General features: G+C 48.5%; 1 protein-coding gene across 3 annotated transcripts in view; it reads right to left on the bottom strand.

The window, feature by feature from the left end:
• CEP63 (centrosomal protein 63) overlaps positions 1-12,989 on the bottom strand; it is a 109,431-nt gene that overhangs the window by 76,844 nt on the left and 19,598 nt on the right. For all 3 annotated transcript variants that reach the window (XM_075341006.1, XM_075341008.1, XM_075341007.1), the window contains exons 3-5: positions 11,249-11,426; positions 9,552-9,647; positions 57-173 (exon numbers count right to left, since the gene is read on the bottom strand). In XM_075341006.1, coding sequence (XP_075197121.1) covers positions 57-173; positions 9,552-9,647; positions 11,249-11,426 — 391 coding nt within the window. The remainder of the gene's footprint in view (positions 1-56; positions 174-9,551; positions 9,648-11,248; positions 11,427-12,989) is intronic.

The raw sequence follows: 12,989 nt of genomic DNA, 5'->3' as shown, positions 1-12,989 counted from the left end.
ACAGGCTCCGTTTCAATAAATGGAGTATGAAGTTTGCTATTGTGACACATGTTTACCTCCAGCCGGCGTGTCAGCCGATTGACCTCTGACCGGTCTTCCCCAGCGCTGCTTTTCACCTCTAACCTCTGGTGCCTTCTCTGGACTTTTTCGTACGTTTTTTTCAATTTGTTTAACTGCAAAAGAAAAAACAACAAACACATTTTTGGTTACCAACAAAAACTTCCTCCAAAGTTTTTCTTACTGCACTGTGAGCGGCGGTTATAAAAGCTTTCGCCTTATTAATATACATCAACAATATTTTATTCCAAGTTTTATTTGCTGCAGATTCACCAGTTCTCTGAATACTGAGCTCTGTATAACCCAGCCCATACCACTGATTGGGAGCTTTGTGTGTACACTGTGCATAGGCAGAAATCAATCACAGATAGTGGTGAGGTTATACAGAGCTTAAGAACATAGAGGACTACATGGCAGCAGGTTTACTAATGCTGTACTGATAATCTCCTGCTAATAAAGCAATTTATAAAACCTGCAGCAAGCAGCTCAGTAAGTGACACATTGATGGAATCAGGATGGTCTCTACATTATGCTGCTCTTAAATTAGATATCAAAAACTTCATGACAGATTCCCTTTAAAAGCATATTTCCACAAGATCCACATAGGTTACTTGTGTCCTAACCCTAACTTCTACATCTCCATGAGAAGATATCTCTGCGCACACACTTCATACCATTGCTCTGTTCTTTGACTACATGTGAGCAGCCACCAGACAAAAACAAGCAGGTCCATGACCAGATGGAGTCCACATAGAATAGTATTGTGAACAGCGTGTAGCCCCCAAGCAGCAGGCTGTGCCCCCCAGCTCTGAATAATAAGGGCGGCAGTAATCTATTGGGACATGCAAAGGGTTCGCTATGGGCCATGTTTACATTTGCATCATGGCTTCCACTTATAGCAGTGCTGTACCCATTGCATGTTCCCACTAATGAATGCCCTATTCTTGTCACCAAAAGAGAAGAGGCTGCAAATGTTACCCCCACGGTCAGTAGTGTGAACCCAGCTTTCTGGAAAAGCACAAACTATTGTGGCTAAAGGGCTGTGGATTATAAAAAGGAACATTGAGTCAAACTCCATAAACGCTCTTTTGGCAAAATTTTGGTTTCTGAACTACCCCAATACTACTCCTCGAAAATCACGCAAAGTGAAAAATGCCCCATGTGTTGGGATCACAGTTCTTGGTCCTAATATGTATAATTAATAGACCCCAGCTAAGGCTAGTTTCACACATCCGGCTTTTTGCCGGTTTGCCGGATTTGGCGCACGCCATTACAGTGTATACAGTACAATGGCAGTGCGACAAGCGCCAGTCACATGCTGTCATGTGACCCGGAAGTTGCGGCGCTGCCATTGTACTGTACACACTGTACTGGCGTGTGCCGAATCCGGCAAACCGGTGAACAGCCGGATGTGTGAAACCGGCCTAAGAGTGCTCTGCCCTAATGGTGCAGCCACTAGCCTGTGTTCTGAGATATGAGGGCGTCCTAGTAAGGAGACAGGTGTTAAAGGGTGTCTGGTATACACCAAATGCCTTTTAAACCAATTATACAGTGCTATAGGGGACTTTGCCCCTATAAAAATCATACTAGCAGTGTACAATTACTTGCCTATGCAAATGAGGAGGCTTCAGTGCAGACTTGGCTTGGCCTAGAGCTCAGTGCACCATTATGCACCCTCACTTTGCATCTTGGAAACATCCCCCGCCTCTGAATTGGCAATTCTTGCCTCCAGGATTGAACGCTGCCCCTATATATATGTACACAGTATTAATATATGTATTTTGGATATGTGTGAGGTAGCAGTAGGGATGCAATAAAGGTAAGAGACGCACTTAGGCTACTTTCACACATCCGGTTTGAGCAGTGCGGCTCAATCCGGCTGTGAAACCTATGCAACGGATGCGGCGAAAACACCGCATCCTTTGCGTAAGTTTTTACATGCGGCCCGTCCGTTTTTTTCCGGTTGCAGCACACTACTGAGCATGCGCAGTGGAAGAAACCGCATGCGGCAGGACGGATGCGTTTTTTTCCGCATCGCGCCGCATCCGGCGTCCATAGGCATGCATTGAAAAATGCGCTGCAGCGACCGGATGCGGCGCGATGTGTTTTTTTTGCCGGACAAAAAAACGTTACAAGATACGTTGCCTCCGGCCGCCGCTTTAATTAATTTTGCCGCATCCGGAAAAAAAAACGGATGCAACACAAAGCCATCAGGCACAATCCGGTAACAATGCTAATCTATGGGGATAAAACTGATGCGGTACCGGATCCGTTTTACCCGTTTTTTTCCGGATTGTGCCTGATGGAAAAAACCTGATGTGTGAAAGTAGCTTTATCCACCCTCTTTTGCTACACTTTTAGGTGTACCACAAAAGTGAGCGGCGTCGGCAGAGAGAAGCCAGGTAGGGGAATGTGCCCAACCACTGTGCGGATGCGCGGCCGACACAGCCCATCAGTGCGCGCGCACACACGCACACACACACACACACACACACACACACACACACACACACACACACACACACACACACACACACACACACACACACACACACACACACACACACACACACACACACACACACACACACACACACACACACACACACTCTCTCTCTACAAAGTCCATCAGAAGTAGGGGAAATCCCCAACATGCAAAATCAGGGGGCATAATGGTGTATCCAAGCTCTGGGCCACGACAAGAGTGCACCACAGTGCCATCATCTGCATAGGCATTAAAGAAGGGAATTTTGTTACTTACCGTAAATTCCTTTTCTTCTAGCTCTTATTGGGAGACCCAGACGATTGGGGTATAGCTACTGCCCTCTGGAGGCCACACAAAAGCACTACATTAAAAGTGCAAGGCCCCTCCCCCTCTGGCTATACCCCCCCGTGGTATCACGGGTTCTCCAGTTTTAGTGCCAACGCAAGAAGGAGGAAGCCAATAACTGGTTTAAACAAATTAACTCCGAATAACATCGGAGAACTGAAAAACCGTTCAACATGAACAACATGTGTACCCGCAAACAACAAAAAAACATCCCGAAGGACAACAGGGCGGGTGCTGGGTCTCCCAATAAGAGCTAGAAGAAAAGGAATTTACGGTAAGTAACAAAATTCCCTTCTTCTTCAGCGCTCTATTGGGAGACCCAGACGATTGGGACGTCCAAAAGCTGTCCCTGGGTGGGTAAATAAATACCTCATGTTAGAGCTGCAAAACAGCCCTCCCCTATGGGGGTGTCACTGCCGCCTGCAGGACTCTTCTACCTAAGCTGGCATCCGCCGAAGCATAGGTATGCACCTGATAATGCTTGGTGAAAGTGTGCAGACTGGACCAGGTAGCTGCCTGGCACACCTGTTGAGCCGAAGCCTGGTGACGTAATGCCCAGGACGCACCCACGGCTCTGGTTGAGTGGGCTTTTAGCCCTGAAGGAACCGGAAGCCCCGCAGAACGGTAGGCTTCAAGAATTGGTTCTTTGATCCATCGAGCCAGGGTGGCTTTAGAAGCCTGCAACCCCTTGCGCGGACCAGCGACAAGGACAAAAAGTGCATCGGAACGGCGTATGGGCGCCGTGCGGGAAATGTAGATTCTGAGTGCTCTCACCAGATCTAGCAAACGTAAGTCCTTTTCATACCGGTGAACCGGATGAGGGCAAAAAGAAGGCAAGGAAATATCCTGATTAAGATGAAAAGAGGATACGACCTTAGGAAGAAACTCCGGAATGGGGCGCAGCACAACCTTGTCCTGGTGGAACACCAGGAAGGGAGCCTTGGATGACAGAGCTGCCAGCTCAGACACTCGCCGAAGCGATGTGATGGCAACAAGAAACGCCACTTTCTGCGACAGCCGAGAAAAGGAAACTTCCTTCAGAGGCTCGAAGGGCGGCTTCTGGAGAGCAACTAGTACCCTGTTCAGATCCCATGGATCTAACGGTCGCTTGTACGGGGGCACAATATGACAGACCCCCTGCAGGAACGTGCGCACCTTAGGAAGACGTGCTAGACGCTTCTGAAAAAACACGGATAGTGCCGAAACTTGCCCTTTAAGGGAGCTGAGCGACAAGCCCTTTTCTAACCCCGATTGCAGGAAAGAAAGAAACTTGGGTAATGCAAATGGCCAGGGAGACACTCCCTGGGCCGAGCACCAGGATAAGAAAATCTTCCACGTTCTGTGGTAGATCTTAGCAGAATTCGACTTTCTAGCTTGTCTCATTGTGGCAATCACTCCTTGAGATAATCCTGCAGATGCTAGGATCCAGGACTCAATGGCCACACAGTCAGGTTCAGGGCCGCAGAATTCTGATGGAAAAACGGCCCTTGGGACAGTAAGTCTGGTCGGTCTGGCAGTGACCACGGTCGACCGATCGTGAGATGCCACAGATCCGGATACCACGACCTCCTCGGCCAGTTTGGAGCGACGAGTATGATGCGGCTGCACTCGGATCTGATCTTGCGTAGCACTCTGGGCAAGAGCGCCAGAGGCGGAAACACGTAAGGGAGCTGAAACTGCGACCAATCTTGAACCAAGGCGTCTGCCGCCAGAGCTCTTTGATCGCGCGACCTCGCCATGAATGCCGGGACCTTGTTGTTGTGCCGAGATGCCATTAGGTCGACGTCCGGCACTCCCCAGCGGCGACAGATTTCCTGAAACACGTCCGGGTGAAGGGACCATTCCCCTGCGTCCATGCCCTGGCGACTGAGGAAGTCTGCTTCCCAGTTTTCTACGCCTGGGATGTGAACCGCGGATATGGTGGATGCTCTGTCCTCCACCCACATTAGAATGCGCCGGACTTCTTGGAAGGCTTGCCGACTGCGCGTCCCTCCTTGGTGGTTGATGTATGCCACCGCTGTGGAGTTGTCCGATTGGATTCGGATCTGCTTTCCTTCCAGCCACTGCTGGAAGACCAGTAGGGCAAGATACACTGCTCTGATTTCCAGAACATTGATCTGAAGGGTGGACTCCTGCGGAGTCCACGTCCCCTGAGCCCTGTGGTGGAGAAACACTGCTCCCCACCCCGACAGACTCGCATCTGTCGTAACTACTGCCCAGGATGGGGGCAGGAAGGATCTTCCCTGAGATAATGAGGTGGGAAGGAGCCACCATTGTAGAGAGTCCTTGGCCGTCTGGGAAAGCGAGACTTTCCTGTCCAGGGACGTTGACTTCCCGTCCCATTGGCGGAGAATGTCCCATTGAAGTGGGCGCAGATGAAACTGCGCAAAGGGAACTGCTTCCATGGCTGCCACCATCTTCCCTAGGAAATGCATGAGGCGCCGCAAGGGATGCAACTGGCCCTGCAGAAGAGATTGCACCCCTGTCTGTAGTGACCGCTGCTTGTCCAGCGGAAGCTTCACTATCGCTGCTAGAGTATGAAACTCCATGCCAAGATACGTTAGTGACTGAGTCGGTGATAGGATCGACTTTGGAAAGTTGATGATCCATCCGAAAGACTGTAGAGTCTCCAGCGTAGCATTCAGGCTGTGCTGACATGCCTCCTGAGAAGGAGCTTTGACCAATAAGTCGTCTAGGTAAGGGATCACCGAGTGTCCCTGAGAGTGCAAGACTGCTACCACCGCCGCCATGACCTTGGTGAAGACCCGTGGGGCTGTCGCCAGACCAAATGGAAGAGCTACGAACTGAAAATGGTCGTCTCCTATCACAAAACGTAGAAAACGTTGATGTTCTGTAGCAATTGGCACGTGGAGATAAGCATCTTTGATGTCTATTGAGGCAAGGAAGTCTCCTCTGGACATTGAGGCAATGACAGAGCGGAGGGTTTCCATCCGGAACCTCCTGGCGTGCACATGTTTGTTGAGCCGTTTTAGGTCCAGAACAGGACGGAACGAGCCGTCCTTTTTTGGAACCACAAAGAGATTGGAGTAAAACCCTTGCCCTTGTTCCTGAGGAGGGACTGGGATAACCACTCCTTCCGCTTTTAGGGAATCCACCGCCTGCAGCAGAGCATCTGCTCGGTCTGGATGTGGGGAGGTTCTGAAGAACCGAGCTGGAGGACGAGAATTGAACTCGATTCTGTACCCGCGAGACAAAATGTCCGTCACCCACCGGTCTTTGACCTGTGACATCCAAATGCCGGAAAAGCGGGAGAGCCTGCCCCCGACCGGCGATGCGGAGGGGGGGGGCTGGAAGTCATGAGGTAGCCGCTTTGGAAGCGGTACCTCCATTTGCTTTCTTGGGGCGTGTGTGAGTCCGCCACGAATCTGAGTTTCTTTGCGTCCTCTGAGTCCCCTTGGACGAGGTAAATGGTGTCTTGCCCGAACCTCGAAAGGACTGAAACCTCTGCTGCCACTTTTTCTGCTGAGGTTTGGATGTTCTGGGTTGTGGTAAAGAGGAGTCTTTACCCTTGGACTGCTTAATGATGTCAGCCAATGGCTCGCCAAACAGTCTATCTCTAGACAAAGGCAAACTGGTTAAACATTTTTTGGAACCAGCATCTGCTTTCCAGTCCTTTAACCACAAGGCTCTGCGCAAAACTACCGAATTGGCGGACGCCATTGAGGTGCGACTGGTAGATTCTAGGACCGCATTGATAGCGTAAGACGCAAACGCCGACATCTGCGTGGTAAGTTGCGCCACTTGCGGCACTGCTGGGTGCATGATAGCATCCACTTTTGCTAAGCCAGCTGAAATAGCCTGGAGTGCCCATACGGCTGCGAATGCCGGAGCAAACGACGCGCCTATAGCTTCATAGACAGATTTTAACCAAAGGTCCATCTGTCTGTCATTGGCATCTTTAAGTGAAGCGCCATCCTCCACTGCAACTATGGATCTAGCTGCAAGTTTGGAAATCGGGGGGTCTACCTTTGGACACTGTGTCCAGCGCTTGACCACCTCAGGGGGGAAAGGGAAACGCGTATCTTTAGATCGTTTAGAGAAACGCCTTTCTGGGTGAGCGTCGTGCTTCTGGATTGATTCTCTGAAGTCAGAGTGATCTAACAAAGCACTCAATTTACGCTTGGGATAAAGGAAACGAAACTTTTCCTGCTCCGCAGCCGCCTCTTCTGCTGAAGGGGCTGGGGGAGAAATATCCAACAGCCTATTGATGGCTGAGATAAGGTCGTTTACCATGGCATCCCCATCCGGGGTATCCAGGTTGAGAGGGGTTCCAGGAGTGGATTCCTGATCACTCTCATCAGACACATCACAGGGAGACTGATTGCGCTGAGACCCTGAGCAGTGTGAAGACGTCGAGGGTCTTTCCCAGCGAGCTCGCTTAGGGTGGCTGGGGCCATCATCTGAGTCTTAATCCTCGGCCTGTGAAGCCGGGGACCCCCCTGTGGGCTGGATACATTCCAAGTAAGGGGGACCTGAGGACAGAGGCCTCGCCGTGCCCAGAGACTGAGCCCCATGCATAGATTGCAAGGTCTCAAGGATTTTTGCCATAGATACAGACATATTATCTGCAAAAACTGCAAAGTCTGTCCCTGTCACCGGGGCAGAACTTACAAGCGTCTCAGCCTGGGTCGCTACCTCTCCTGACTCCGGCTGGCGAAGCAGCACCGGGTCGGAGCATTGCACACAATGGGGGTCATCGGAGCCTGCTGGTAGATTAGCCCCACATGCAGCACACGCAGTATACACAGCCCTTTTTGCCTTGGCCGCCTTGCGTTTTGAGGATGACATGTTGCTGCTTCCACAGAGCGATCTGGGATATGCAGCCAGAAGCGCACCTCACAGTGCAAGTAATACAATAACTATATATCTGTACCCAGTACACTGATACACAGTGAGGCACTAGAGGGACCAGCACAGAAAAATCGCTTACCGCCCGCTTAAAAAGCGGGTGTGTGGTCGCCAGATAGCCCCTAGTCCAGGTCTCCCAGAGCCTTGCGTCCTTCCTCCAGCCAGGCATGCATGTAATGGCTGCCGGCGTCTCGAGAGAGGAAGGGGGGCGGGCCCTGGGCGTTCCTGGCCAAGAGCGGGAAGCCTGCTTCCCTCTGTGCCAAGTGAGAGGGCTGGAGCATGTAAATCAGGCTCCAGCCCTCGTCGCTGCTAGCGAACAGCGTCTCTCCCCTACCCTGAATGACAGGGTGGGGGCGGGAACGAAACGGAGCTGCCGGCGTCCTAGGCCCAAAAAGCCGGGGACTAAATTTATAACCGCCGCCGCCGTAAAAGCGCGGACGGCGGATCCCCGGCGCACCACAAGTCACAGCAGCGCCGCCCGGTCCAGAGGGGGTCGGCGCTGCGTTCCCAAACACAAACAATCCCCCAGTAATCTGTAGGGACACCAACTCCACGTTGCGGTCCCCGGCGCACTACAACACCCAGCCAGCCCGGAGTGTGTCTGTGCCTGCCGGGGACACAGAGTACCTGTATGATGCAGGGCCTGTCCCTGATCGTACTCCTGCTCCGTCTCCATCAGGTTCTAATGGGTCTGTGGATGGAGCCCGGCATCAGAGCTGAGAGGCCGGCAGGATCCCACTTCCACAGAGCCCTACAAGGGGATGTGGAAGGAAAACAGCATGTCAGGCTCCAGCCCTGTACCAGCAATAGGTACCTCAACCTTACAACACCATCCAGGGGTGAGAAGGGAGCATGCTGGGGACACTATATGTGTCCTCTTTTCTTCCATCCGAAACAGTCAGCAGCTACTGCTGACTAAAATCTGTGGAGCTATGCATGGAATGTCTGACCTCCTTCGCACACAAAGCTAAAACTGGAGAACCCGTGATACCACGGGGGGGTATAGCCAGAGGGGGAGGGGCCTTGCACTTTTAATGTAGTGCTTTGTGTGGCCTCCAGAGGGCAGTAGCTATACCCCAATCGTCTGGGTCTCCCAATAGAGCGCTGAAGAAAGTTATATTTTCAAGCTCTATACTATTACCAATACAATGCTAGGAAGATTTTTATAGGGGTTAAGTCCCCTATAGAATAGGACAGTTAAGGTAAAAGGAATTTGGGGGGGGGGCCTGCTTTTTGAACTATGTTTTAGGTTTCAGATAAAAGTATAAGTATTAGACTAACACACAAATAAAAACATAATGGAGGAAAAATCCCCTCCAACGCCTTACGCGTTTTGGTGGAAAGAACCACCTTACTCATAGGCTTACAAATGCAAAGTCTCTGCATTTGTAAGCCTATGAGTAAGGTGGTTCTTTCCACCGAAACGTGTAAGGCGTTGTGGAGCGAATGTTTCCTCCCTTATGTTTTTATTTGTGTGTTAGCACAATAAAGCATTTTTCACTACTTGGGTGAGAGATTTTTTATCCTTTTTTATTGCATACTGGTGGAGGTTAGCCACCGTATCTCTCCCCCCTTTTTGGATCCTGAGGTTACATTGGAGACAAAGTATTGCCCTTTTTGTTTTTTGTAAGTACTAGACCTTTACAGTTATGTAAGGCACACGACTCTGATCCGAGCTGATCGTTCCTGTGTATGCAGGAGATAGAAGTGGCTGCTGTCAGCAGGACGACAGCTATCTAGAGTATATGGGGGGCTCAGTGTGTGGACTATGGGAATAATAAAGGTGATAACATACCTCTGCCTGAAAGCGTGCCAGCTGGGACTCATAGTCCGCGGTCTTGCTGCGATTGGTGTCTTCTTGCTCTGACAGCTGCTTTCTCAGAGACCTAATCTGCAAATGTGTTCATTAAAATATGTATAAAAAAGACATACTGAGAAGTACATAGTGATACGCCATAATCATAGTACATAGTGTAACTTCAAAGCAACCGAAGGCCAAGGCCACAGCTCTTCACAATGTCTGGCCGAACAACAAAGCATTACCACTGATCGTGCCGCTGCTTCAGCCCAAGCCCTGCAAAGCACTCAGATATTTGATGATAATTAAGTTAGTTATTTCTTACAACTCATCCGCTAAAAAAAAAAATCCTTGTACATGTGTTGTCTTCCAATTTAAAAAATGGGTTGGGGTCTCTGTGCAGATAATAAGGGGCTGCAACAAAATACACGGAGAGTAAACATTCTGAATGATGAAATGAATGTAAAAAGTGTGGATCTGTTACTTCTCCCGACAAGTGCATTTTAGAAAATATTTGTATTCTAGGACGGAGTAATCCTATAGCTGCGTATACATTAAATGGAAGTAAACTCAGGACTACAGAACAGAAGGACTTGGGTATTCTCATTACAAATAAGCTGAGCAGCAGCACTCAATGTCAGGCAGCAGCTGCTAAAGCAAACAAGATTCTAGGGTATATAAAAAGAGAGATTAGATCCCGTGATCCCGACGTATTGTTACCCCTCTATAAATCACTTGTAAGGCCACATCTGGAATATGGGATCTAGTGTTGGGCTCCCCATTTTAAGGACATTCAGAAGTTAGAGTCAGTTCAAAAGCGGACAACTAGACTACTACAAGGAATGGAAGGCCTCCCATATGATGACAAGTTGAAAAAGTTAGATATGTTTAGCTTAGAAAAAAGACGTCTCAGAGGAGATCTCATTTATATGTATAAATACATGTGTGGTCAATATAAAGGACTGGCACATGACTTATTCCTTCCAAAGACAGTACTAAGGACCAGGGGGCACTCACTGCGAGTGGAAGAAAAGTGATTCCGGCAGCTAAATAGGAAAGGGTTCTTTACAGTTAGAGCAGTCAGACTGTGGAATGCCCTACCACAAGAGGTAGTAATGGCAGATACTATAACAGCTTTTAAAAAAGGGCTGGATGATTTCCTCAATACACATAACATTGTTGGTTATAAATGATTTAATGACAAAATATATAATTGGTGGAGGAAGGTTGAACTAGATGGACCTAGGTCTTCTTCCAACCTATGTAACATGAAATGACAATTTTGGAACACCTTGTCCTAGAGCTTTACATTGTACCGTCCCTCTGTTGTTCCTCCTGTGTAAATGTATAAATATTTGACAGCTGGGGATCAGAAGTCGGGGCTGTGTCCCAATCACTATCAGATTGTGGAAGCACACCCCATGTGACAAGGGGGGGGGGGGGGGTTATTAAAAAATATTCAGGAGGAATAACAGAGGAACGTCACAATCCAGAATTATTAATAAATGGTGTTACACCTATATTTACTAATGGACATGTTACAAATGCCGAGAGATCCAGCACAGGACTGAATAGTTCCCATTATATTCCACACATATCGGAGGCAAGCACTGGCAGTACACCGCAGATTCTCAGGTATCTGTACACACAGGGCACTGCCCAGCACGTCGTCTGTAAGCGATATGAGCCCGCACCTCGTGGCCGAGCCGATCTTCTCGTGTTCTAGCAGAGCTGAGCTCCTGATCCCGCAGCTGTAGGAGGGTGTTGAGGGTCTCGGTATGGGCGTCCCACTCAGACTTCTTGTGCTCCAACATTATATCTATCTGCCTCATGAGTTCTTGTAATTCAGCTTCACAGGAACCAAATATCGTTCTGAAAAAAACCCAAAACAAAGCAGACTATAAAAAAAGGAAAGTAACGGACTGACTGTCAGGACACACCATGGAAAAGATCTGCAGTACAGTGGAACGCGGGCTTCTACCAGAAGAGTGCAATTATCCGACATACTGCTATTACAGGCCTATATTTATAGCTGGGAGGGATCCAGGAATCATTTGTTCAAGTATCACAAGCCAGTCCTTGATACACAGCTCGGGCAAAAATTAAGAAACCACTGCAAAATGTTCAGTTTTTCTGATTTTCTCTCTATAGGTATATTTTTGAGTAAAATGTAAATAGTTTTATTCTATACACTACTGACAACGTCTCTGAATTTCCAAGCAATACATTTTGTATTTATTTTCTGAAAATGAGAAATGGTCAAAATAACAAAAAAATACATTGCTTTCACACCTCAAATACTGCAAAGAAAACAAATTCATAATCATTTAGAAACAACATTACTAATGTTTTACCTCAGGAAGATTCAGAAATCAATATTTTGTGGAATTACCATGATTTTTAATCCCAGGTTTCATGCGTCTTGGCATGCTTTCCTCCAGTCAGTCACACTGCTTTTGGGTGACCGTATGCCACTCCTGGTGCAAAAATGTAAGCAGTTCTTCATTTGATGGCTTGTGACTATCCATCTTCCTCTTGATTACATTCCAGAGGTGTTCAATGGGGTTCAGGTCTGGAGCTTGAGCTGGCCACAACAGGGTTTTGATGTGGTGGTCCTTCATCCACACATTGACTGACCTAGCTGTGTGGCATGGCACATTGTTCTGCTGGAAAAAAACAGTCCTCAGAGTTTGGCAACATTGCCTGAGCAGAAGGAAATAACTGTTTTTCCAGGATAACCTTGTATGTGGCTTGATTCATCCGTCCTTCGAAAAGTTTAATCTGCCCAATTCCAGCCTTGCTGAAGCATCCCCAGATCATTGCCGATCCTCCACCAAATTTCACAGAGGGTGCAAGGTACCGTGGCTTGTACGCCCCTCCAAGTCTCCGTCTAACCATTAGATGACCAGATGTTGGGCAAAGCTGAAAATCAGATTCATCAGAGAAGATTACCTTACTCCAGTCCTCAATGGTCCAATCCTTATGGTCTTTGGCAAACTTCAGCCTGGCTCTTCTTTGCTTCTCATTGATGAAAGACTTTTTTTCTAGCTTTACATGACTTGAGCCCTGCCTCTAGGAGCCTGTTATGAACTGTTCTTGCCGGGCACTTCACCCCAGCTGCCATTTGCCATTCCTTTTGTAGGTCACTTGATGTCATCCCGTGGTTGCTGAGTGACATTCAAATAAGATGACGGTCATCTCGGTCAGTGGAGAGTCGCTTTCGCCCTCTGCCAGTCTGTAGCTTTGTTGTCCCCAATGTCTGCTGCTTGACCTTGTTGTAATGGACTGCCGTCTTAGAAATTTAAGGATGGAGGCAACATGATGCTCACTGTATCCCTCTGCTAGTAAAGCCAGAATTGAGCATTTAATTTTCCTCACTCAAGACTTTTCTTTTCAACTCCTTTGGCATGGTTAAAAGTTATTTTTTCATTCCTA

This window comes from Anomaloglossus baeobatrachus, chromosome 3 (genome assembly GCF_048569485.1).
Source record: "Anomaloglossus baeobatrachus isolate aAnoBae1 chromosome 3, aAnoBae1.hap1, whole genome shotgun sequence".
NCBI classification, from domain to species: Eukaryota; Metazoa; Chordata; class Amphibia; order Anura; family Aromobatidae; genus Anomaloglossus; species Anomaloglossus baeobatrachus.
Note: the sequence above shows the minus strand (reverse complement) of the source record. Positions and strands in the feature narration are given on the sequence as shown.